At 42.0% G+C, this 26,721-nt stretch overlaps 2 protein-coding genes across 5 annotated transcripts in view; one reads left to right on the forward strand and one right to left on the reverse strand.

Moving 5' to 3' along the window:
- GTF3C3 (general transcription factor IIIC subunit 3) overlaps nt 1-2,367 on the forward strand; it is a 31,748-nt gene extending 29,381 nt beyond the window's left edge. Inside the window, exon 19 of the mRNA XM_054044195.1 lies at nt 155-2,367. Within this exon, the coding sequence (XP_053900170.1) occupies nt 155-277 (123 nt within the window). The 3' untranslated portion in view covers nt 278-2,367. The remainder of the gene's footprint in view (nt 1-154) is intronic.
- A 1,282-nt stretch (nt 2,368-3,649) lies between these two features.
- Nucleotides 3,650-26,721, reverse strand: part of CCDC150 (coiled-coil domain containing 150) — a 44,508-nt gene continuing 21,436 nt past the window's right edge. Inside the window, exons 11-28 of one of the 4 annotated variants that reach the window (XM_054044426.1) lie at nt 26,540-26,664; nt 26,098-26,275; nt 25,552-25,620; nt 24,714-24,806; nt 22,744-22,827; nt 20,934-21,041; nt 20,765-20,827; nt 16,618-16,746; nt 14,459-14,628; nt 12,545-12,638; nt 11,528-11,697; nt 10,518-10,644; nt 9,644-9,838; nt 8,986-9,054; nt 8,738-8,899; nt 8,281-8,367; nt 7,027-7,146; nt 3,650-5,927 (exon numbers count right to left, since the gene is read on the reverse strand). In XM_054044426.1, the coding sequence (XP_053900401.1) occupies nt 5,811-5,927; nt 7,027-7,146; nt 8,281-8,367; nt 8,738-8,899; nt 8,986-9,054; nt 9,644-9,838; nt 10,518-10,644; nt 11,528-11,697; nt 12,545-12,638; nt 14,459-14,628; nt 16,618-16,746; nt 20,765-20,827; nt 20,934-21,041; nt 22,744-22,827; nt 24,714-24,806; nt 25,552-25,620; nt 26,098-26,275; nt 26,540-26,664 (2,160 nt within the window). In that variant the 3' untranslated portion in view covers nt 3,650-5,810. Of the gene's footprint in view, nt 5,928-7,026; nt 7,147-8,280; nt 8,368-8,737; nt 8,900-8,985; nt 9,055-9,643; nt 9,839-10,517; nt 10,645-11,527; nt 11,698-12,544; nt 12,639-14,458; nt 14,629-16,617; nt 16,747-20,764; nt 20,828-20,933; nt 21,042-22,743; nt 22,828-24,713; nt 24,807-25,541; nt 25,621-26,097; nt 26,276-26,539; nt 26,665-26,721 lie in introns of all 4 variants that reach the window. The other 3 variants (XM_054044425.1, XM_054044428.1, XM_054044427.1) reach the window with 3 other exon arrangements.

The raw sequence follows: 26,721 nt of genomic DNA on the forward strand, positions 1-26,721 counted from the left end.
TTCCAATGTAACTATCTGAATGTGGTGGGAATGAACTGAGTACCTAGATGATGAAGAACTTGCCCATGTATGTTATTGCACTGCTTTTGTTTTTTAATGTAACTTATGGTATAGTATTCATGCAAGCTTGTAAATGATTTTTTAATTCTTCCAGGGAATAGAAGCTGATCAGACAGACTTGCGAAGAGATGTTGCCTTTAACTTGTCACTAATTTATCAGAGCAGTGGAAATTTAAGAATGGCTCAAAAGCTGTTGTATACATATGGAATCGTATGATGGAGTTTGTGGCACCTGTTTGTGACTAAGAGGTAGCCTGCTAGGAAAATAACATTTGTCATTTCCACTGGGGCATTGAGGATCTCAGGCATTACACACCAATGGAAAGACCCATTCAAAAAGATATGTACATATTTTTTCTAAACTGATCTAGAGGTGATTGGATCAGAGTTGTTAGTTACTGTATATATTTTGTTTCCTGAACTTTTGAGCTATTTTTTCCATTTCCTGAGGTTGGAACTGTAAAATGCCCCAATACAACCAAAGTTCAACAAGCAGGCTTTTGTGAGCAGATTCTCCAGACATACTTAGATGTTCGGTGAGCACCTTATTGATGAGTTTTTGAGACGCCTGAAGTTGGTGCTGGTACACAGAATTCTCAACTGAATAAAGGACTAAAAATGATGTGCACATTTTTTTGGAGAAGATTTTTAAAAAGTAATTTAACTGGCTACTGTCCAAGTTCAATTCTGGCAATTGGTTACATTTGCTGTGTACTGTACAAAATTGTTACTATTATATAGGAGAGGGAAGACTGAAGAAATGGGCTTGAGAGGCGGGGGAAGATATAAGCCGAACACCCCCTAGACAATAGACGCTCTTGGATTCCTGGGGGAATTTTCCAGAGAGACTTAGTGATACAAATAACTGCAATTGCAAGACCTTTAAAGTACTTAAAAAGGATGATAAGGATTCCTGGAAAAATATTTTATTTCATCGCAAGCTGTGTCTGTTTAAGAAAAGTAATTTTCTTTTATTAGTAAATCAGTGTCACATCAGTAAAAGGTATCCATTTTCTGGAGTATTGTAAATTGGTCTAGTAAAGATCTTTGGTTATTTATGAAATCAACAATCATTTAAATAACTTATTCTCAGCAAAGACAAACGCACAAAAAAAGTCCTAAGTTGTTTAGTGGGCTAAACATTTGTTAGTGTAATAACCTACAGCCCATTATCTTCCTGTACTAAATAAGGAAATATTGAGAGAGAGAGTTGCTGCAAATTCTGTATATTGCTTTGCTAATCAAGAATGATAATTCCAATTATACAGGTGTCATATATGTTACTCTTGTCCAGCAGAGAAATAACCTCATGCTGGAAGTGATGATGATAGCCCTATCTCTGAAACTTGTCTTCAGTAAGATTTGTTTTAAAAGCCTTTGTAGCATTACAACACTACATTTTGGTATGTGTAGTACTTTGAGCTGGCCCAACTAATTAAAGTTTAATGGTAACATAAATTCTATTAGATAACACATTAGTTAGTTTGGTGGTATCATGCATTAAATCTCAGCCACTTGTTACAGCTCTTGAAGAAAATTGGAACAATGGTCTTGCCAAATTCTCTGTTCCTAGGGAACCACAATATAATTTGTTTATATTAGATCAGATGATGAGACACAATGACGACACATACATACTACTATTGAAAGTTTGCTGTTCACTAATCAACACATTTAAAAAAAAAATCACACAATCTGTGGATTTCTAATGTGCTGAAGGTAAGAGAAAATGACTTGTATTTTGGAGGATAGGTCATAACTGACCAGCATTTAGTATCCCGCATATTATACTTTCTTCCCCAAAAGTCAGCTTTAATTCTGCTATTTTCTAACTTGAATGCTAGACTGTGCAACCTTAACTGGGCTCCCTATTTTGTGTCAGTATGATAGTCTCTAATTTTATGATCAGATACTGCTTTTTCCACAACTTTATTCGGTGCACAGGATGGATAGTACTCGGATTTAATTGGATCCAAAACATGAATGCATGGAAGTTTCTCAGAGAAACTTGTTACGTTGTTTTTCACAGGTTAAAATCTCCCCCCCATCCCCCCAACTGCATTCTCTTAAATGGCCAAACTGCTTTTGCTAGAACTAAAAAAAAAATCAGCCGGAGGCAGAAACCTTTAGCTTTAATGGTTGGCAAATTTGTAAGCAATTGATAAGTGGCTTAGAATGGAAAAAATTGTTAGGCAACTTTAACTGTAGTTGCTGCCAGCTCTGACATTCCTTTTCCAGTTTAATGTAAGAAAATAACTGTAGACAAGTTCTGTATCAAATAATAAATTATTACAATATTGGGCTTAATTACCTGGATATTCTTGTTCGTAATTATTAGCGTGTGCTTAGGTACAGTAGTGAGGGGTAGCTTGGACATCCCTAGAAGGTTGTTTACAAAAGTGTCCTCAAACCCTAACCACAAATGTGTTCTGTCTGAGTGATACTGGGAACGACCATTGGAAAGCTGCTCGCTCTCAGCACATGTATGTAGTCATTGAAGGCTGTGGAGCCAGAGTAAGGGCTAACACTGTCTAGTGCTGTGTAATACTAGAGCTCTAGAAGTGAGCATATTTTTATTCGGTTTTGCCATCTTCCAAATATTACTGAGGTAGAAAATGTTTATTTAGTAGAAATTTCACACTTCCTATAGCTATTTACCGTAGCAGCTCATCGTTCTTATCCTGATTATCCACTTACAGTATGGCAGTGTCAATGAAAGGTGTACATCTATCTACTCATACCAGTATTCAGCAGGTGGTGGTAAAGTTAAGGTCTGAATTTAACTCGGCCTACTACAATGAAAAGAAAGCGATCTCAGCTGTCGTGTTGTCCCCTTTGACAATTTTTAGAAAGAGTTGGGTGCATTTGGAAATCCCACCACATGAAACGGAGTTAAAAGATTACATCCCATGGCTTTCAACAGCGTGTGCGCGCCTACCTCCATTAAGTGCATGGGAAAGTCCAACCCATAGCTGTGTACTGTGAGACAGTACCTAATAAGAACAAAGCTGTTTTTCTCCTCCTTGAGAATTTAGAACTATGGAGACCACCCAGCCCAGAACCTCTCAACAGTGCAGTCCTAGCTATTTCTGCTCTAATTCTATAGGGCTCAGAAGCCAAGTAAGGCAATGGCAGGTCAGTGCAGGGTAGCAGCCTGCCAGGGAATAGCTGTGCCCTGCAGGAAAGGCTGGTTGGTGACTCTGGAGCTGGTATTCTTTCTTCAGTGCCAGTAATCAGTGCCCCAGCATGGTACTAGGAGCATCTGTCTTCTCATTCAGACACAAAACAGAGCCCAAGCCCAGGGTGCTGTCTGTAAGAACAGCATTAACCATACTGTTCCTGTAAAATTCAGGTAATTGCATTCTGCCTTTATCAATTTGCTATGCAGTTGCGATAGGCTGTGATATCCTTACTTCCTATCATGCTACTCCTCAAACCTCGCCACAATGAAGGGAGTATTCAGCAAAAACTATTCAGTGAACAACAAGGCATTTCCCTAGTAAACACCTCAGGACAAGTGCTTATCGTGGACTTCTTTAAAAGAAATAATAGGTTTCATGCACCATGGATGAGAATGACAAACTGCAAATACTGTAGTAATTAAAGCAGATTTAATGACTATTTAAATACAAAGTCAGCAGATTAGATAACTATACACAACAATTATACACACAGCACTCTAGTGCCCTGTATTTGTGAAAAAAAGATCTGATGAAAGAAGAAATCCATGTCCACTAATCACTAAAACAGCAACTCCTTGGTAGCAACAACTCCTACGACAGGAAACTCGATGGTAGTATTTGGAGTTGTCCCCTGCCACTGGACCATACCTCATAGCATCTCTTTCTAGACAAAGGGCAGTGTGTTTTGTCATTAACAGTTAGCTACATAGCTTAACTAGATCAAATAGATGCAGTGTGAGATAAGGCTGCCAGTGCCAGGCGAGGTGGGTTTCAGGCGCTGCCTACAGCTTGGTGCTACAGTTGGCAGAGTTAGACTACACAACTGCTATTGACCTGAGAGGAGAACAGAATCCTACACATAGGCTCATTTTAACCCCGCCACTCAGAAGTGATGTGGTGTGCAGAAACTCAGCTCGCCATGGGGAGGAGGAACATAAGGTTGTATTGAAGGCTTCTGCTGCTTACGAATTTCAGCAACATAAGTCTTTAGGATTAGGGCTGAGCCAAAGGCTACTGAAGTTAATGAAAGATACCTATTAAAGAGCTTCCAATCAGGTGCTTAATCACTAAGGGTCTGATCCTGTTTTCACTGATGTCAATGGCAAAATACCCATTGACAGCAATAGGGGCAGGACCAGGCCCTAAAATAATGGTTCAGGCTGTTGTCATATAAACCTAATTATGCTATAAAGGTAGTTATATAAAATGGGTGGAATGATTGTTATTTGCCAAGTCCCAGCAATATGCTTGGCCCTGTACACACCACAGAAGAAGGCATGGCCTCTGCCCCACAGAGCTTCAAACTAGCCCCACAGAAATGGATCAGACAACTGGAGGAAGCTTAGGAAACAGCACTGCAATTATTAAATTAAAATTAGGCGTGTAACAGCACATCTGCTGTAACTAGGTTACACTGTAAGCCGAGACAGATGAAGTTTTAAGGAGGGAATCTGAGCTACTCATAAGTGCTCATTAATTGAACAGTGGATGAAAATTGTTTCTATATCGTAAGGGAATGGTAGTTAAAAGTCTTAACCCGCTGCAACTACGGGTGTATAGCACCTGCTCTGGACACCTCCTACCCTTTGGGAAGCTTGTTCCACTGTGGGGCAGAATTAACCTACTCTATTAATCACATGGGTACCAATGGTGCAAGGTGTTCTACCTGGCAGCCTCTCACACCCACATGGCGCACCTTCCAGCAATGGAGCCTTGGGCAAAGACAGGGCTCCTGCAATTGCCCAAGGGCACCGTCCTCTCAGGGCCCAGGCCCAGGCTCCTTTTACTGCTACTAATGGTAGCTATTCCCATCAGCTAAGAGGGGATTCTCCCTGTACTGGTCAAGCAACCACCAGTATCCAACAGTGGACAACTGTCCTGTTTCAGCAAGTTTATCATCACCAGCCTAGGAATCCAGGAGACCATCCTCTGGATAGGCAGAATCCCTGCACAGCAATCTGAGCTCTCAATAATAATGATGCCTCCTCACTTTGCAGGGCTCATTCCAACCCACTACCCTCCTCTTGAGCTGCTAAAACACAAATGAGAGATGTGACTGGCGACATAGATCCAGAACGTAAACTTACTTGTATAGGAAGCTTTAGAGAGAGGAATAATTTCTTTGCTATAAATTATGGTTCCATGATGAAGCATTTAAGCAAACTAGTCACACTCACAGACCATGTTAGGACGGGGGAAATGGAAATCTGCCTCACAAAATGATACATTCTAGTAGGTGTCAGACAGGTGAGACTTATTAGCTAAGCTGAACTGTAGTACACAATTTAAATTAATATTCCAAAACCTGTCTGCACTAGTCTCCTATCAGCCAGCCAATCAATGTGCATTTTATTTGAAGGGTCTTCTTCACTGATACAGAGCAGACCCAGTTCATACAGGACCTCTGCTTATAGACACTTAAAAATCTTCTGAACTATGCAGTTGCTTATAGATCAAGATACTTCAACCTTAGGGCTCATCTTCCAGCATGTGAAGATCTGGTTTGAACTGTGGTGTTCACAGGTGCAGGGTGGTATGGCAGCCTGGAATCTCCTGGGTTAGATGACATCACTTCCTGTCTAGCTCTGATTGGTACTTCCTGGAGATGAGTTTGAGCTGCTGTTTAGTCTCCCACCGATTCAGGGAGGCTTGGCTAGGGAGTTTCACAGCTTTTTCCTTCTCCGTCTGTTAAAGGACAGGGTACTGGATGAAAACTGATCTATCTCCTCTCATTCCCAATGAACAACAGCAGAAAATACAGAGATTGCAGCAGCTCAAGATACATCTTTAGAGGCAGGTCAAACAGCTATCTGGGAATTGCCATAGCTGTAACAAAGGCTCTGAGATCTCCATACAAAACAAGGTAAGGAGAACTGTCTTTACAGAACTGTTTGGATGAGTGGTGGGGAGAATGGCAGCAGTGATGGAGAAAAGCAAGAGAGGAAAGCACACTAGAGCCACTCATTTTCAATACAGTTTTTTTGGGTAGGAGCTTAATCAGAAATAAAATATAGCTGGAGAGAAGCAGGACATGGATAATGGAGAGAAAGAGGCTCCCTCGTTCCTCTCCTGTTCCCACCTGGCCCTAGTAGGTTAAACAAATGTCATTTACCCACCAAATAAGCACATCCTGTGAAACATCAGCAAGAAGTGAGAGAACAAACTAAACTTCTAAACCTTTGTCCAGGGGCTTACTCCTTTGAGAGTGTTTTCCTGCCCCAAGGAGATGCTAGTTGGGCTGAGAGAGGTGTGGGCTGATGGGAACTGCAGAAATCAATAGGGCTTAAGAAACCAAAATTCTGATTGTCACCTTTAACCTGCTAAAGAAATGAGATAGGAAAAGGGGGGGGAAGTTTTGGTCTGAGGTTTGCTCTTCCCCTCGCTTGAAGTGGGGAAGTTTTGTTTGGAGATCACGCCTCTCTGCTCCTGCTCTGCATACAGCAGAACATCACAACAGGGCAGAGTTCTCTTATAGTTCTCCAGAAACTGTCTCCTGCCCATGTTATATGCATCCAAACAAAACAGTGTTGGCTTTCTTCTGGTACTGGCACTGGTACTCGCCTCTGCATAGGAAACACCTGCTACAGTCCCGCATGACCTTGCTATTACCTTCACTTCAACAAGTGCCAGCACTCTTCCCTGCAACAGCGCTGCCTGGCTGTACTAATATCACTGGTCTTCTGACACATACACAGGGAACTCTACTACAGGCTGTTCCCTGTTCCTCATCCTTCCATTAACTATGCGCCTCTACCTTGAAAGTAAAGGCAATTCCCTTATTTACCTCCTTGCCATAGTTCCTTTCACTGGGGATATTCTGTTGTTTGTTTTTCACTAGCTCTAGCTGCAGGCTGTCAAACTTAGATTTGAACCAGTGGTGAGCTTCCTCCAGGTTAGCTGTGATCTGAGGAAGAGAGTAGTGATTAGAGTCAGAAAGAGAACTGTTAACATTTCCAACTTCTGGGCTGCACATTGGACAGGCAGAATTTCAAAGCCACACTTCTTTAAATCTTCCCCCCTCTATGCAAGCATAGAGCATGCTGCTTGGCTATCCTGGCCAACTTCCTGCAACATTGTGGAGGGGGTGGAAAGGTCCACACTGCACTGCTGTTACCCCCTTATTGGGTAACTAATGGGCCTCTCATTGGCACTTGCCCAAGAGAAGACAATTCTAACTAGAGGGAAAAGCATAAAGAAGGTGGTAGAGGAAGAGAGTAAAAGGAAGGCTAATTACAGTAAGCCACAGAAGAATGAGGGGAGAGAGCATGGCCTTTGCTTAGCAATGTGCTGGCTCCAGGATCATTTAAAGAACAACAAATGCTGTAAAATTACCACTCCGACTGTATTAGCAAGTTATTTCACATCCTGTGTTAGCAAGAACTCTTGTTAAGGACAATCCTATATGCAGATACTACAAAGTACTGTAGAGTTTGAATTGAAAGGCCCTTTATTACTTACTCCCTTACCTACACAGGAGACCTGCCTTGTAAAATAACTACAGTACTGTACAATTTGGCACCAAAATACTGTAGTAACACTTCTGTAAGGTATCGTACTTTGGACTATTACTGTGCAATACCATTGGCTTTCAATAAGTGATGAGATGCATGGGGAAATGTGACTCATCTTTAAAAGAGGTGCTCTGGTGTAATGTCATTCAAAATGGTACAACATAGCAGCTCACACACTGCTTAATGGAGAGGACCGATTAAATGCAGGTGTTTTAGACTTGTCAACACACACCAGCCATTGAACCAGGTGGAAACTGACAGACATGGAGAGAACTTCCTCTTGCAGGCCCAACTAAACTATAATAATTTGTATATGAGACTATTAAGAGTTCTAACAGAAAAAGGGCCTGAGATAAGCACCAGCCAATAGACTGTGGCTGCACCTTACTTCCCATCTCATCAAAAGCTTGCTCTTAACATTTAAAAAGCCCCCCGTGCATGTCCCACAAACAAATCTTGTCATCCCCAAGGAAGGATAACTCTAGCTTTGTACCAGAGGATCTCTTCTTTCCCACTGTTGTACTCACCTGTTCCGATTCTACACTGGCTTCTTTCAGTTTCTGCTCAGTTTCCTCTTTGCATTTCTTTAAGTGTTTGACTGTATCATCTAGCTTCTAGAGAGAGAGAAAAATAACACCCAAACCCCTCTCTTTATTTTGCTCATTCAGGATATAACACAAACCATTTTTATGTAACAGAATGAGCAGGAAGCTGGACTGGAAAGTTTTGGCAGAATAACAACTCCCAGCCCAGTAGGTCAAATATTAAGTTCCATAAAAGCACATGCCTTACATTGCTGGCCACGCTCCTATAAGCAGCTATAAAAGCCCCCTTGGCATGGGAATGAGCACCCACCACCGGCAATAGGACCCTACATGTGTGGCCCAGCGCCATGCTCAGAGGCAATAAGCATTCAGCTCCCAGGATAGGATCACGCAGCTCAGCATGGATCATATTGTATTTCCAAGGCTGTGCGCATTTTACCTGACACTGGTTCTCTAGCTGCTGCCGCACTTTTTGCTCCATTTCCAGCTGGCTCTCAAGCTGCCTGTTCCGTGTTGCCACTTCATGCTGGTTTTTGGCCAAGGTCTGCATCTCACTCTGAAGACTTGTTAACTCTGTCATGAATTTCTGGATGCTCTGTGACTAGGGATGGCATGAAAGTGAGATCTCAGTGACCGCGTGCAGATTCTAATCTGATGGAAAGGGGGAGTTGTATAGCGAGCTCCCACCTGCTCATAGTTTTTCTTCTGATACTGCTCCTTGATCAGCTCCATTTGCCTCAGCTCAGATTCAATCTCCTGAAAATAATTTTAAATGAAAGGAGGAAGCTCCAGTGAAACTGTTTCATGTGACAGAGCTTGGGCTACTCCAAACCCCATCCTTACTGTGCGACTGAGGTTTGGAGTAACACACGCTCTGCTGGGGGCAAGCAGGCAGCAGAATGGGACTGGAGCCCAGCACAGAGGATTAAGGCAGGGAGAGGAAGGCACAGGCACCCAGCAGTGTTCTACTGACTGGAAATCACTCATTTTAAAAAGGACACAAAGGCGGCCAGAAGCTGCAGGCCCTTCCCTTCAGCATGATCCGTTGGAAAAAAGATGCCTTATCCAATCCACTGAACTGGGAAACAAAAGACTGCCATGAAGTGATCTGTCAAACTATAGAGTGACCCCATAGCAAAAGGAGCATTTAATGCAGCAAAAAAACCCCCAAAGGACAAGCATTTCCCAGCTGTTACTGACACGATCAGACTCCTATTGGCACCAGGTTTTTTCCATACCAATGCCAGTATCCTGGCCTGGCCCCACTGCAGTGACAGCAGTAGTTTTTCCCATTCGGGGGAGAGATTAATGGGGTTTTTCAGAGTGAAAAGGTATCTGCACAAACCTTTATCCTCTCTGTGTTCTGGATGTTGTTAGCCTTAGAAGCCAAGTAGTGTCTGATTTGAGCTCTTTGGCTCTTTAGCTTCCCCCTGTAACTGACCAGGGACTTTTCCAACTCCATTATTTTCTGCCGCAGCTCCCTGTTAGCCCGGGACACTTCAGCAGATTTAGAAGAAGCCTCTTCAAGGGCTTTCTTCAGCTAGGAGGCATATAGAAGAGGTTAATTCACGTTCATCCCCCAAAATGTCTGGCTAGGGTAATCAGAGACATGTATTTCCTGTGAACATCACCAGGAAGAGTGCCTGGTAAGTAGCTGGTAAGCTGGATCCTCCAGTTATTCACAGGGAATGAAAGAATACACAGCTTAACCTCTGGGTTTCTGAATACTTCTATGGTCAGAGGACATAGTAATAGAAAGAATATAGTTCACGACAGACCAAAGAAGCAGAGATCACTGTTTTACTGCCTCTTCTCTTCCATATACCATGTTTTTATGACAAGGATTTTGTAGTAATTGGAGGATGCTATCAAACATCAGACAACCTTCAAACTATAGCCTTTTGGTTCTTCCTGGAAACCATGTTCTAATTAATCTTTGGTTTATTCCATAGGCCCTAGAGGGAAATACAGTTAGGTTTGCACAAAAAACAAAAGGGGAGGGACAGACATGATAAATACATCACTAACTATGCTACAGCCACTAGAGCATCACTTTGTCCACTGCAGGCCAAACTCTATGTTGCTACCAAATGATACTGCAACACAAAAGGGGGACAAGAAGTGTCATGGATCCCTTTTTGTTTTCTTATTGTTGGGAAGCAGAGATCTTCTCGGGACACTGACCATGGAAGGAATCTTGCAATTCTGCCCCTCCTCACCTCAGCAGATTCTCTGTGACCTGCTTTCCTCAGAGCCTCTCGCTCGGTCTGAAACTGCTTCTTCAAGGACTCCAAGCGTTCGGAATACAGCCTTTCTTCCATTGTGGCTTCTTCAATTAGCTGCTCCCTTTCAGGAAAGAAGGAAGACACAAGCTATAGGAAATAAACCATACTGAGTGAATTCATAAACACTGCAAGTGGGAAGACCTGGACACAAAAAGAAAACAGCAGGAAAGAGTGATGATCCAAAAAATATTTCCTCTGCTTGGGCGGACCTCATTTTGCCAAATTATGTGCACCATGAGGATTTGACTTAGCTTTTGAAGCATGGGCATCCAGGAGGCCAGTTCAATCTGTTCATCCAACTGCATGTTAAGCACATTTCTTTCCACAACAACAGCTCCAAATAGCAATACAAGACAGATTCTCCTTGCCTGAGGGAGGCTTTTCCCTCAGAGCCAGCAGGTGGCTGCTCTAGGCCAGCCTGCAGAGTTCTGACAGGAGAATGAGGTGGACTGCTCCAGCTCATAGTGTTCCTCATCTCTAAGGAAATCCTGAAGGATTCCATCAGCAAGCAGCCTGCAGTTTCCAGGAGGCAGACTCCTTCCCTCCCCCCATCCCTTGCTGGCAGTACAGGAACAATAGCTATATTGCAAGGCTGTCAGTGGCAAGTGCTGCCAGCCACGCAGGCATGTGACTCACTCAAACAGCAGTATAGTGCTCCTGCATTCTGGGCTGTGCCGCACATACAGCCCAGAGGAAAGACTGGGCTCCATTTGCAGCCTTCCAACACTGCAGAGGAGCCCGGAGAAGTCACTGCATCAGCAGGCAAATAGCTCGTGCATGTGGCTTTGCACCAGCCCATCAATCCACCAAGCTGCTGGCTCAACAGCAACACCACAGAGATTGTTGCTGCAACTGACAAAAGGACGGAAAGGGCCACAAGCTCTGCAGTTAGAAATGGAAAAGCGAAGTGTTCCTCGGCCACGGCACCTTGCCCTTGTTCTTACCTGCAGGCCATCAATTGCTGATGCTCAATTTCTTTCCTGTCCAATTCTTCCTGAGTATGTATCACCCTGCTCTGCAGGGTACTATTGGCCTGCAGAGCTTGTTCCAAACTCAAAGCAAGCTTCTTATTGTCTGCTCTAGCGACTTCTAGTGCTTTACAAAGTGGGTCCACCTCAGGGGTAAAGAGAGAGAGATCTAATTTATATTTAGTTGAATGAAAAGAACTTGTATAAACACTCCTTCCCTCACCACCTCCCCAGTAAGAACAGAAGGGATCTTTTTCCCAGTCAGTGTCAGTTCACTGAACTAGAATTCTGGCCACCAGTTGCCCACAATTGATAGTCATTAAGCAGAGGCTGCTAACACACCATTTGTATTTGCCAGAGGGAAATCCTCAGACCCAATTTCAGAAGACCAAGCATTACATCCTGCTTTCCATCAAGGCTTCACAAGACAGCAAACTTCCTTCCAAATGAAGGCTTTCCATGGTAGGCATAACCATGACTGACACTAATAACGGCCCTGTCTACGTTAAGGGCAAAATTGTCTTTAAGTGTTAGAATTGTGTTTTAAAACCTATTTTGTTTTAACTTTCTCCTGGTATAGACATGGCCCAAGAGATGCCTCCAGCAAAAAAACAGAAGACTAGACTAAATATTTCTAAGTTTAAACACAAGCAGCAATGCTCCCACCCCAAAAAAAAGAGAGGTAAAGAGGAGAATGTGAAGAACAAAATAAAGCTATTAATGAGAAGGAAATGCACATTTCAGAAACATTTGTCCACATTCTCTGTTCCCATTTGAAGACAGTTGGAAGTTTACGTCTCTCAAGGCATCTCTGGATGGAGTAAAACTTCCTTTCTATAATCTCCAGAAAATGATCTACCCCAAGGTTTACAGATTTTGCCTTGTAAGTTTCCCAGCAGGTACTCCCCCACATTCCATCTTCCAAAAAAGCAGAATGGTTCAGTACCACAGAACTAATCAAACCTGTTATCATTGGAAAAACTTGGTCTCTACCTGACTATTGTGCTGAGTTTCTATGACAACCAGTTTGGCCTGGTACTGTTCCAATTCTACCTCTAACCTCTGGATTTTTTGTTGGTTCTGGGTCCTGCAAACAAACAGAGTTAGAGAATAAAGAATCGATCAAGGGACATGGTTAACAGCAAAGATATCTATGCATTCCTTTGCCCTGTAGAGCAGAGATCATATCACAGTTCAGTTTTCTACCTTCATAGTATTTGGTTTGGACTAGAACTGAATTTTAATTTGTCAATCTTCTCTCTCAACCCCCTTCTTATGCACACCATGAGATTATGAATTGGCTTCAGCCACTGATATCATACCACTTGGTGTATTCCTAAGCAGCATGTAAAGGTAGGCCAAATGACGTTAATGTTAGCTAACTGGTATAGCCATAGGTCTAGGCATCCAAGATCAGTTTTAATTTTATAGCATCATTGAATTCCCAGCACTATGATTTGCTATGCAGCAATGTACAGTCATCTCCCATTCATGAAAATCTGCGACACAGGGATTGCTGGCCTATAGTATCATGACTGGCACTATATACATGGCTGACAGGAGTTGCCTGCCCATAAATACCATTGTACATGCGGCTGATATGCTTCACTGGCTCACATCACAACTGTAATTACATGTTCTGCCAACTCATTAATCTGAAACTTTCTTTTACAATTAACACACAGTCAACAAACATAAAGAGGAAAGTGCTGCAAATTCTCAGATATCTTTGACCTGTGAGATTTTGGGCCAGGATGTTAACTGGTTCAAACTAGAATAAAAACCTCAAAAAAATACAGAATTCTGTCCACACAGGAAATGGAGTAGTCTTTCCATGTGCTAATCAAGGTAGATCAGAGACAAAAATACAGTTAATGTGCTATTTACATTTACACTACAATTTCCTCTCTGCTAGATGCCTACGTAAGTTCCTATAGGGATTAATAATCAGATATTGGCTTTATAATAACAGAGCACTTCCCCTAAAATTTCAAGAATCAACAGTTACTACACAAAGTAAGACAAATTGCAGGGTATGTGCGCCCTGAAATTTGCAGAGATACTCAAGGAGTTATGCCTCAGTGGGGAAAAATGTTACATGTTAAGGCGGGGATCGGCAACCTTTGGCGCGAGGCCCATCAGGTAAGCCCCTGGTGGGCCGGGCCGGTTTGTTTACCTGCCGCGTCTGCAGGTTCAGCCGATCGCAACTCCCACTGGCCACGATTCGCCGCTCCAGGCCAATGGGGGCCGCAGGAAGCGGCGCGGGCCAAGGGATGTGCAGGTCACCCTTCCCGCAGCCCCCATTGGCCTGGAGCGGTGAACCGTGGCCAGTGGGAGCTGCGATCGGTCAAACCTGCGGACGCAGAAGGTAAACAAACTGGCCCGGCCTGCCAGGGGCTTACCCTGATGGGCCGCATGCCAAAGGTTGCCGATCCCTGAGTTAACGATATTAAAACATCTGTAAAAGGTTTTTGGATGTTGACTCCCCCTATTCCCAGTTATAAATCCCTACACACGATTGACTTCTGGAGATATTTTTATGAAATAAGTGCAGGGTGCCTGTTGCACAAGAATGATAGGTAGGTTAACAGAGAAGGCAGTGTATTCTCAACTACAACCCTTACACAACTGGTCATATGTACCTGAGGGGCAAATCAGCTGGTGCTTCACCACTGCTATGACTCCATTCTCCCAATATTGCAGAAAAAAATTAACTGCAGGGACTATAAAAACAAACTGGGTTCCCAACTTATCTGGTCCTATATAGTCTGCTTACTTACCAAAAGGCAGATAATGGTCTTGAGCCCTAGGGAAAGAGCTAGTGATCAAGCCATTCCCTGGCCTGGCTTGTTTAGTTTTTCACTACATTGCAGATATGGAGAGTAAGAGAGTTTCAAGCACAGTTACCTGTCTTTTCTGAGCCCTGTGATCTCAGAATCCTTGCGCCCCAGCTCAGTTTGCACCTTCTCCAGAGCTGCCTGCATCCTGCCGTGAGAAGCCAGCACATTCTCCAGCACAGCTGTCACCTTGTCGTTATCCTCCTTTGCCTCCTCTAGCTGGCGCTTTAAGTTTGCCATCTAAAATACAGGAAAGCAGGCAGAGGGGGGAAATTGGTTAACTTCCAATAAAGACTACTTTGATCATACTCTTTATATAAATCATAAGTAGGGTACACCCCTGCAGGCTCAGGGAAGATTAATACAACAAAGACCAGACCAATTAAAAAATGAGCCAGAGGTGTTAATATAACCCAGTCACTGTCCAACACTAAACCGTTTTAAACAAGGTTTGGTATATAGCGATTTCAGCCTGCTTAGTACCATGGCAAACACACAATTAAAAATCCTTTTAGTCTTTTATTAAAGATAAAGAAAAGAAGGAAACACAGTTAAAGCATTTCAAATAAAAAGTATCAAATAAGGCTTTCATTTCAACAACATCCCTTGTTTCCTTTCCCTTTAGTTAAGAGGTTTTTTTAGAAAGAAAAAAACCCTTGTCTGATGGTATTAAAGATGGTAATAATTGTCCTTTTGGGGAAAAGAAAAGTAGTAAGTAGAGATGGGTATGAGCAGTTCTTCTTCTTGTTATTAAAGTCCATTTCCACTACCTAAAAGATAAAAACAAGACAAACACAAGGAGAGAGAAAAGAACAGCAAAGATAGAAAATGAAGTTTCTGTCTCTGGTGTTGACTTTCACTTTCAACTTCATTGCTGGAAAAACACAGACACAGTACCTGGTCTTATTCACTCCGAGACCTAGCAAACTTGTACCAGCATCAAGGGCATTGCATATTTTGGAGGGCATTGCATTTAGCTGACTCTTTCTGGTCACAGGCTTACCACTATGTTACAAAATATAATCTTGGCCAGCTAAGCCAGAGTTTTATTAGACAGCAGGAAAAAGGAGGGGGGATAGGAAAGAAGCCATAAGGCAGGGAAGGAAAAGCATGTACTTTTGGGCGGGGTGGGGAGACGAAGTCTCACATCCCAAATGGTATTCGGGATTCTGCTGGAGCCAGTGGCAGTGTTACCTGGCTCCCTCTCTCTGGCCTGGTCAGGACATTTCTCAGGATCAGGATGACCGAGTCCCAAGAGACAGTGAGAGTGGCAGCCAGTAGCCAGTTTTTCTCTCTAAAGTCACTTTCTTAAGGCCTCCAAAAAGGAGTGGTTAATGGACTAATTCAGTCTGTCTCCCTTTTGTACCTTTTCCCATCAACATTTGTTATGATTTGTGACATCTTATGAACTTTCACTTACTATTTAAAGTTTACCTCACAATTAGGGTAAATTTGTAGGCCCAATTATCAGAACATCTCCTTCAGCCTGTATTTGAAGGTGTGGGAGGAGAAAAGTTCTCCAGAATTCCTCTCCATTTCCCACCCACCCTTTGGTGTAATCATCAAAGGAACCTGTCATTCTGGCTAAGGAGGGCCAGCCCTAACCCCTCCAACTTTACCAACACTGGTTGAACATGCTGCCTCTGTGGCATTCAGTTCCCATCAGCATAGGCACAAGAGAGAGTGGAATACGAACTCTAATAGCATGTTGCGGTACTGTCCACTATGAAGTCCACATTGACTATGTTGCATCTGCCAGACTCTGCACTCTTATTCAAAGGTTTAGGGCCCAACATTAAATAAGGGTTACATTTACATAAGTGTTAACTCCACTGATTTCAAGGTAACTCCTGACTTACACTGATGTAAGAGGAGAATCAAGTCCCAGTTGCTGATACAGAACTTTCTAAGTAAACATTAACCCCTGGTTACCACCTGTATGTTGCTGGCATCAACTGCCTACTTTATCAATGACCATCAGTTGAATGCTGCATAATACTGCAAAACATCATACAGGATTGTACAGCACCTTGAGACTCAGGAGTCAGTATTCTACACACATTCCAGAACCAGTATTGGAGCACTGTTGTCCATGTAGACATCAACAAGCTAATAAGACTTATGTTGAAGTTTAAATTTGCTGTGCTGGAATCTGAGCCAGACTATATCAGATTTGTCTCGTTTAAAGAAAAATCATGTCTTCTTTAAAGAAAAATCCTGTTTCCTTGCCTTTTGCTTCTCCCTCTCTTCCATGGCTTCCATGTGCCCCTTAATTTTCTGACTCTCTCGCAATGCCTCATCACGGGACTTGATTGCCATAGAAAATTCTTCTTCTTTGTGTTCAAAGGTGGTCTGTGCCTTTGCAAAGAGACAGAGGAAAAGGGTGAATTTTAGTTTTCCAAATCAAAGGAATTGGTTCTAATAGTTTACAATTTAAGGTGGTGGAGGGACTTTACCAGCGAAATGGTCCAGATGTCCTGAAATCTAGACACCTTGATTCGATATTTAGAACAAGAGATTTTATTTTTCAAAACAAGCATTATAAAGAAACTGCCATCCCTCATCTGGCCTCGGTGAGGGAGATAAAGAGATGGAATTGGAGACTCCAACCCCAGTAGGGGCTGCAGTACTTTCCTTCAGGGGTATTAAACCTCTTTTTGACTTTATGAAACAAAGATCCAATATTTCCCTCAGAATCCAAGCTTTAAAATAAATTAAACATGAGTAGCAGTAAAACAAGCATATGTGTTTTCTCCTGAATCTCCTGATAGGATTTATTTCCTTGGTTTTATTTTTAGAGAATAGTCTTCTAGTTTAATGGATTTTTAAATATTTGTTACAATGTACAGAGTCATGGGTGCTCGCTTTATCGATAGTCATTACGGTTTCTCACTGCAGATCATACATAGTTCAAGCATTTCCTCATTTTAGTCCACGTTACTGTTTGTTACATTTATTATCATTAGAGATCTGCAATATTTTATAGAACATCTGACAAAATTAAAATCAGATGAAATAAGAAATTCAGACTAAGCAAGAAAAGAGCCGCTGCTCCCTAATCTCCCAATAAACACAATCCTTAAGCCACAGTTTGTAACAGAGAGGAGGGAGGGACAAGTCAATTGTTTGCAAAATCCAAAGGCCACTTTAAACACAAATAACTGACATTTCATGAGACTCCTCTGGATACTGCCAGCCATAACTATAGCTCTAGGCATAGGAACAAGTCTCTGGGTATACCACTTGTTTTAATATTAAAAGAGAACACAAAATAGGTAATTCAAAAAGATACGGCAGAAAAGAAGAGATTTTTTTTAGCCAAACTCCTGACATATTGTCCAAAAAATGGGAACCAGAATAAGCCAGTTACTATTTTTTATTCCAAAAATATAACTTTTATTGATGTCCTCTGGGTATCAGGTACACAATATTCTCCAATCTCTGCTTCCCAAGGGGAAAAAAAACCTTTAAAACTAAAATACTTTTGGCTTTCTCAAAATCAAAGGTGATCTACTTTGTGTCACCCAGGGTAACTCAAAGTTTGTTTCTACCTGTTCCTTGAAACTTCCACTTGTAAATCAAGTTCGAAGCTTCTCAGCTGGGTTACTGAGATACAATTTAGAACACAGAGGGCTTCCTTTGTCCCAATCCCATTATAAACCAAACCTGATTATTGTCTTCCAACAAACTAAATATACAGAAGGTGGTCTGGCCTTTTTACATCAACAATTCAGACAGGACCATAACTACATTATCTCAAGTCTAGAATCAGAAATAATTTCAGTCTGAAAACTTTGTCTTCTAAGTGGACTTCATTAACTAAGCCTGCACCTTTCTATACAAGAAGCTCCCAAAGACACCTGTATTTGGTATTTTCCAGTATTTCCTAATTTTTGCTAACAATTTAATTATTAGTGCCCCAGAAACTGCCTTAAGTTTCCATCATCTAGTTCAGAGGTGCCCAACCTTATTACCCAGGAGGGCCACGTAAACCTAGGCACAAACTTGTATGGGCCAAACAGATTCTAGATATTTTCATAAGATTTAAAGTCACTTGTATTGATTTATATTTTAAGTTCAGCTTCTTTTGTGTGTATTTGGATAGACTGTTTCTATGTGCGGTATTATCTATTTATACACTTGTGTAAACTAAAATGATGTGCACATGATGACAAAATGCTAATGAATCCGCTGTTAGTAAATTGTATTGAAACAGGCCATGTGCCTTATGAAATGCTCTGGTAGGCCATAGGCTGGGCACCCCTGCTGGTTTGTTTCAAAGTCTTCACTCACCATCCGGAAATCTTCTTCACTAAGTTCTGCAGACCATTCAGCTTTCAATAGCCTTGGAGCGAGGACGTCTATTTTACCCTCCAGTCTTTCCTCCATGGTCTTAATAGCATTTAACAAAGTCCTCAGAGAGATTCTAGGACAGTCACCACATTCAGAAGCAGACTTCCTTGAATGTAGACCCGGCATGAAATTAACCCGGTGTGAAGGGCAATGGACAGTAGAAGCATGCGATCCAAAGCCTGCAGCTCCCTCTCCCAAACCACCCATATCTGACCTAATGTAATGAACACTGGGCTTCTGCTGCCAGGGCCTCTCTGAGGATTTTCTTCTTTTTGGTGGCATTGTTGCTACAAAACAAATCAATCAGTCCAAGTAGACAGAAATGGGTGGGAGGAGGGAAAAAGGAAGAAATAAAGAAAACCAGAAGAGCGCACAGTAAGGTAACAAACTACCCCCAAAATGTCTATCCCACTGAAGACACAACAGAGGCCACACTCAGATACTGCATCTTATCCCTGCACTGCATTACTTTATAAAGACCGTGTAAGCCATTTTAAAGCATCATTTACTATTTCTGATTAATTTGAGGGTTTTTTTCAGTTTTCTTTCCCAATACTTTGCAAGACCAAATTTTCCACAGCAACTTATCTGGGGAAGCTAAATATGTGTGGTTTCCCTTCATATCTTATTAGCACTGAGACCTCACTGCTCACCAGTACAGCATTAGAACTATATGCAATGTCACTATGCCTTTCCCCTTCTGATCATATTATATACTGTGACCTCACCAAGCAGAATGTAACAGCTCACCATCTGGAACTTAATCTTGCGTCATGTGAGGCAGAACATTCTAAGGGTTCTATTCATGATTCTGCCAATCTCTTGCTGTGAGACCTTTCTGTGTCTCCATTTTTCCCCTATCTGTAGAATGGAGATAATATTAAGTTATCTTTGTAAATTGCTTTCCCAAAGTTTGAGGGCATTCGGATAGTGGATTTTGCTGTATTTTGGTGTGAATCTATGGCTCCCATTACCACAATGTCAGACTGTCTCACAATCTTTAAAGTATCTGTTAGAGCTAGTTGGGAATTGCTTGATGAAATATTTTGTCAAAAAATTCCAATTTGTCAAAAGTGAAACTTTTTGCAGGAAAGGGTTAAGTTAGATGAATTTTTCAAATTAGTTTTTGAAAAAAAAAATGAAAATTCTGGTTTTCAAGTTCAAAACAACTTTTGATTTTCTAAACATTTGAGTGCCCCAAACCACATTTTTGTTGTTGGATTTTTGGTTTGCGAAAATTTGAGCTAGTCATCCCAATTCAGGATGGGAAAACATTTGGTTGACAAACACTTTTCTGCCCAGCTCCAGTATTTATCCCCCCTGACATCCCTGTGAGGTAGGGCAGCATTATTATAGGTATGACGACTAATGACTTATTTACCCATGGGAGTAAGTGGTAGGGCAGGGAATTGAACCAAGGCCTACTGCGCTACAGGATTCCCATCCTAATCACTGCTGCATCCTGCCTCTCTAATCTGAAGTGCAAACTACCGTGGCACATACTATTTGCATATCCTACAACTTGAGCATTTTCCTTCACCATTCTAGGAGCAATCCATCCCAACAGAACACACTTTAAGGCAGTTACTATAAACTGTAATTTTCTTTAAGAATCTAAAGGATTTCCTTCTCTGACCAAGAACTAATTTGCAATATTAAACTGGCACTCACAGACTTCTGTTTCTTCTCAGACATCCAAACTAGACTAGCAGAAAACATGGCCTAGTGCACCTAATAAAACATGCAAGCTTGGTACCTCTGCCCAGTGCAACATAACCCCTGTTTGTGCTGTTCCTAACAAGACTGAATAAGTGATCTTGATCAGATTAGCCTGAACATTCACAGCATTCTTCCTTTTTCCCCTCCCAGAAAAGCAACTAAATAATCTGTGACAATTTATACTCTCTACTGTGAGCCAGGAGTAGAAAGACATGAAAATTCCTACAATCCCACCGATTTGGCAAGTTCCAGCCCTAAACACACACATAACATTTGCAGGAAAACAGCCTTGTTGTTTTGGTACCTGCTTCAGCTGAGCTTCCATCCTTTGCATGTTAATCTTGACAGAGCCAAGTTCTACATTCACCTGTAATTTATAATAATAAAAGTTAGTATTAAGCTATTGATGTTCTTGAGGGGAGCAGTTTGACTCCAACGCTGAGAAGTGAAGAATCCTCTGAGTTTGATTGTACCTGAGTATATTTGGTCTCCAAGGCTGCATTCAGCTTGCGAAGTTGACTATTCTCTGAATGTGCATCTGCAAGAGATTGCAGTTCTTCCTCCAGCTGCTGTACTTTGGTCTAAAGGAAAAAGCAGAGACGCAGTCAGCATAAATCTCAATGCACCTATTTAGTAAGTGAAGAGAAGGAATGCGCTTGAGACAGCCACAGAAGCAGAGAGCGAGAGAGTGTTTGTAAAACTAAAAGAAATTAACACTGAGCAAAGTCTCAGAATATGAGGAGCAGCAGGAGAGTCATTTCACTTTATCTTCACATAAAGGCAAAATTAAAACAGGATGAATCATTTTAATATAAAGTATAGTGTCTTGGCTCCTCACCTATGACTCTCATCAGTACATTTAGGAGTAATTCTAGCTCACACACTTACCTTTCCAAAGTAGCTCAGAAGATTAAGAAAAGAAATGGCTTCTTCAATAAGCTTGCAGGCTCAGTTTGGGGAGCTAATACGCAAACACTGCACAGCTTTGCGATAGCTCTTTGCTACTTTGTTAGAGAATATTGGGCTCCTGTGTGGTCTCAAACTCTCCCCACACAAAGCTAGTTGATGTACAATTGAATCTAATGATGAGACTAACAGGAACCATGAGAGCACAAAACATAAGTGGATACCAGTCTCCTAACATCAGGCCTCCTAATATACCTCCTCCTAACATCAGGCCTTATACTGCAGGAAAGAATCTCCTTGACGCAATCCAGGAGATACTACAACTGCCACTTTTCAAAGATATATATATATAGATAGGAGGTGCCTTGCCACCAACTCATCAATAAAAGACCAATATGGACTTTACCAACCATCTTATCACATTGTGGCAAGCAGAATGGGAACAAGCTGCTCCCCCTGTAAGAAACTCCTCCCTCATCACTCAGTACTTTACAAGAGACTCCTGGCCTCGAGTTGCCATGCTGTCTCTGGTGCAGACTCAACCATTTCAGATGTGGAGTGGTGAGGTGTGCAGCAAATGACCACCCCTGGGGACTCAGGAACAGCCCTCTGTGTAGCTGCAGTGAGGTTGAGAAAACTGCACACCTATTGAATAGCTGCTCATCTCGTGCTGGTCTATCAAGACTTTAAAGCCTCCACAATAATCACCAGATGTAGTGACACTACACAAACATGCAGCTGTCTCACCATGTAAATAGCCACCATTCTCTCCACTGGTCTCTTCTAGGCTGTTTTTTCACAAGCTCCCCAAAATCCATCCACCCCTTTCCCAAATTCTAAGGCACCCATCTGCAACTCAGAAATGAAAATATCTCGCTTTCATCATCCCCTTCTATTGTGCACTTTAATTTTCTTTATCTATATTTATAACCATGCTGTCTGTTCCCTTCTTATTTTACCCCTTGGAATAACCTGCTTATCTAAGACATTCCAAACTCCCAGGCTCTCTTTGACAAGGGTTTCTTAACATGCGTGTTGCTTTAGAATGCCCCCCTTTCCTTCCTCATTACTCAATGATTTTCATACATCCAGTGACTTGTTTACCCAGAATCCTATAGCTGTAATAAATGAGGCATCTCAACCCAGTCTTTTACCTAAAGGCAATAAATGGTCTGACTAGGATCAAAGACCGTCTTAAATCCCAAACTACTTAAAAAATATCTGGCAGCTGTTGCACAAATGACATCTGCAGAAGGAAATACAAGAACTTATTTTCAACTGTAATAGTGAAGGCGTGGTTAAATAATCCTGGATCAGCTGGGCAGAAGGATTTCTTCCTGCTCTGAACAAACTGAAATAAAGGCAAAAATCAGGTACCTGAAGCTTTCCTTTGTCGTAGGCCAGTTTATTCTTACTGTCCGTCAGCTCTGCTAGAACCTGTTCGACCTGCTGTTGAGCATACTGGGAAAACAAGAGCAGAGGTCATGCTCGCCTAGGAAAAACAAGCCAAAATGGACTTGGGCTTCAGCATCTTGTCTCTCCCTGAGGCTTAGCCCTTTTCCCCTTCAAGTTTTAGCACTACCTTTGTCCTCCTGTTTTGTCCAGATTTTCATTTAAAAATGAACAAGAGTTCTCACCAAGTGAAACAGAGCAGCAGAAAGATGTAGTCGTACCACATTGGTACTAAGCTACGCCAGCCTATAGGAAGAAGCAGGCACACACTGGTTCTCAACCATTTAGACCAGGGGTCGGCAACCTTTCAGAAGTGATGTGCCGAGTCTTCATTTATTCACTCTAATGTAAGGTTTCGCGTGACGGTAATACATTTTAACGTTTTTAGAAGGTCTCTTTCTATAAGTCTATAATATATAACTAAACTATTGTATGTAAAGTAAGTAAGGTTTTTAAAATGTTTAAGAAGCTTCATTTAAAATTAAATTAAAATGCAGAGCCCCCCCCGGACCGATGGCCAAGGCCCAGGCAGTGTGAGTGCCACTGAAAATCTGCTCGTGTGCCGCCTTTGGCACGCATGCCATAGGTTGCCTATCCCTGATCTAGACCAATCCCTGGATCATACAGCCTAACCTCAAGCACAGGCAGCAAGAAAGTGAATGGCAGAAGAACCTGTCCTCTGGCAAGAGGGAAAGGAGGAGAAAAGGAATTGGCAAAGGACAGAGAGAGTGGAGAAGGCAAGGGTCATAGGCAAAAAAATGGTTCAGAGTGAGAGCAGGTACCAGAAGGAACAAAGGATTGGAAAATTATGGAGATGAACTATTTTTAAGCTTCAGAACATTTTGTTGATTCATACCCTATGAGTGATTAATTATTGTGAAGCTAATTTTGTGTGTGGAGGGGAGATGGTAAATAAAGTTATTTTAAAGTTAAAATATAATAAGGGACAGTTTAACTATCTTATAATTAATTTTGATCATCACATGACAGACATTCATAAGCTGTTTCAGCTGCACTTTCTCTAGCTTCCTGATTTGAGGACCTATTTACAGTGAAGTTTTTCTGAAAGTCTCTCACGCTGACACAATTAGCATAGACTGTTTTTACTACCATGGGGATCTGGACCTGCTCAGTACAGTTGGAGGACACAGTGGTAAAAACTCTGCAGCTGGTCTGCATTAAGACTTCCACTGTTTCTAGCACTGATCAAGTTTCAGTGCTACAGCAACAGTGAGAGAGGATAGGAAAAAAGACAGCAGAAATGACATCTCAAAGTACCAACAGAAGTGTTAACTGACTTGTAGCTGGCTATCTTCTATCTTACAGTGTATCCAGGCTAAAGTCCCACCTACACTACATAATGGAACAGAATACCCATGGGAAAATCCCTGATATAGTTGTACTTCAGGACCCCATGGGTACATACTCGGGGTGGTTAGTCTGTGTCACTGCTTGCCACTGCCCATGCTATCCCAGCTACACAGCTATTTTTAGCACTCTAGCCCGAGGAGCACTAGCTCAGGTACATCCACACAAGTTTGGAATCACACCCCTAACTCCAAGTGTAGCCATAGCATAAGTGGTCCCTTCAGCTAGTCATAAATTCCCTCCCACACAGCATGAACATTTTTCACTCTTTAACAAATTCAAATGGAAACCTGAAAACAAAATTAACATGTAGCCGTTATTTTATTCTTTTGTCTCCCCTCTCTCACATTCCATTAGTTTGGAAACTAGGCACAGAAATATCATGTGATCAAACTATTTCAGATTGTAGCTTGATTCCTAGCATAGTCACTTACCAGTCAGGACACTAGGGTTACCTACCTATTTTAGAACAAACTGAAGGCGAGAGTACACAGGCCAACAAAAGCTGACTGAAAATCTCAGGTTACCTGCTGGTGTTCCAGTGCCGCCAAGCGATCCATTAGTCTCTTGTTCTCCCTCTCCAGATTCTGCAGTGTGGATCTCATAGCACCCATTTCTAGCTTCAAAACAAAAGACATGATTGGAATTGGATTTTTCCTTAAGTGTCTTGGATGCAATATAAATCAATGGACCAAATTTCAACCCCAAGTGTGTGAATTATTCACAGGTCCTCCTACCCAGAGCTACTTGCTTTTACCTTCCCTTCAGCACTAGTGATTCAGCCTTCCCCAAAAAGTTAACCTGTCAGGTAAGCTCAGCAGTAACTATGCTGCAAACACACTCAAGTATACATCACAAATCCAACCTTTAATTTTTCCAAGCTATGCAGGTTTGAGAGAGCTACACAGAAAATAAGTACATATGGCCTCAAAATTCAGTGGGGGCTGAAAATGCTGTTGAGGTGGTGCATTCAACCCCTAAGGAACAGTTAGTCTCGTGTGACCATCAACCTCCAGCAATGGTGGAAGCTGTAGTGTAGATGTGAGTCTAACCACAGATTATATAGCTGTAAAAACAACTGAGTTCTGTCTCACCACAGCTACAATCATTGCTATAGTCAAAAGAGTTGCACCAATGGTAAATTATGGCTGTAAAGTTTGCTAAAGCAGATGCAATCCTGCAATCCAGTCCAGAGATTCAGGTCTCCCTTCCAATCCATCTGCATCACTAACATCAGTGCTAAAGAAAACTCTCACCTCCCTGTCACAGGTTCAGTTAAGATAACACTGTTTGTACTATGGATACCAACCCAAAAGAAGGGATAGAATAAGAAGTCAGAGTGAAGCCATGCGTACTTGGTAGTACCTTGTTCCCAGTTAGTTCCACTTCCAGTTTGTTCTTCTCCTGTGTTACGTCACTTGCTGTTTTCTTCATCTGCAATAAGGAATTAAAATAAAGTCACTTTTAAAATCAGCCAAAAAGCGACTCTACTAGATCCACCCTAGAGATCCATTAATACTTCCAACAGAGAGATGGAGCACTTCATCTCAGACAGAAGGGTCACAAGACCAACCCTGAAATTAGAAACAAGGCACTTTCCTCATTTCCCTTCCCTGACAGGGCAAGACAACATCATAACTGTTACATTGCAATCTACTCTCTTATGTCCATCCACTACTAGACATATCACCAATGCTGTCTGCCATGACACTAAAGCATCAGAATGGGAGGAGGCCAAAGACTATGTTCCAACCCATCTTTCCACATTTGCAGAGAATATGAGACTATACTACTTTACCATGGGACCAATACTGGGGAGGATGGGAATTTTAACACAGTAGATGCAGATGTCTTCTACTATGATACACTTTTATTTTAAAGGTGTAAGAGACTGTAAAATATCTATTGTACCTCTTGCTGAAGACTCTCCTTCTCCATTAGTAGAGATCCTCTCTCTTTCAGTGCTGTCTCCAGTTCACCTCGTAGTCTAGCAATAGTAGACTCCAGGAGCAGCTTCTGTGTGGTTGTCATCTCCTCGGCGAGGCATGCTTTTTGTCTGCAGCCAGCATGCTCCGTGTGCAAGGCCTCCCTGTGTAAGTGAGACAGGAAACAGCTGAGTTGGAGTTCTATACCTCTGTCGTGAACAGAAAATGGATTTTATGTTATATACCAGACGTGCTTATTGGTACCTGTTTTACTGTGTTCAAAAGTCCCGATTAAGTGTCAGCCAGCAGGAAATAAGTAGAGCCTGTAAGAGGCTTAGAGAGATACAGGGACCAGGACACACCAAAGATGGCTAGTACACCAGGGAGAAGAGATCAAAGGATAAAGATTTAGAATATTCCTTACTCACAGCTCTTTCTGAAGTTGGCCTTTTTCGTTCTGTATGCTTTGCAGCTCTCCTATAATGTTGGCACGTGCAGCATCCAGCAGCAAGTCTTGTTCCAGCAGTTTCTGAGTCATTCTCTCCTGTTCTGCCTAAAGACGGAAAGGAAATGTCAGTGTGAAAACTCAAAGGATTATGGAAAAGTCTTC

Source organism: Malaclemys terrapin, chromosome 11 (assembly GCF_027887155.1).
Source record: "Malaclemys terrapin pileata isolate rMalTer1 chromosome 11, rMalTer1.hap1, whole genome shotgun sequence".
Lineage (NCBI taxonomy): Eukaryota > Metazoa > Chordata > Testudines > Emydidae > Malaclemys > Malaclemys terrapin.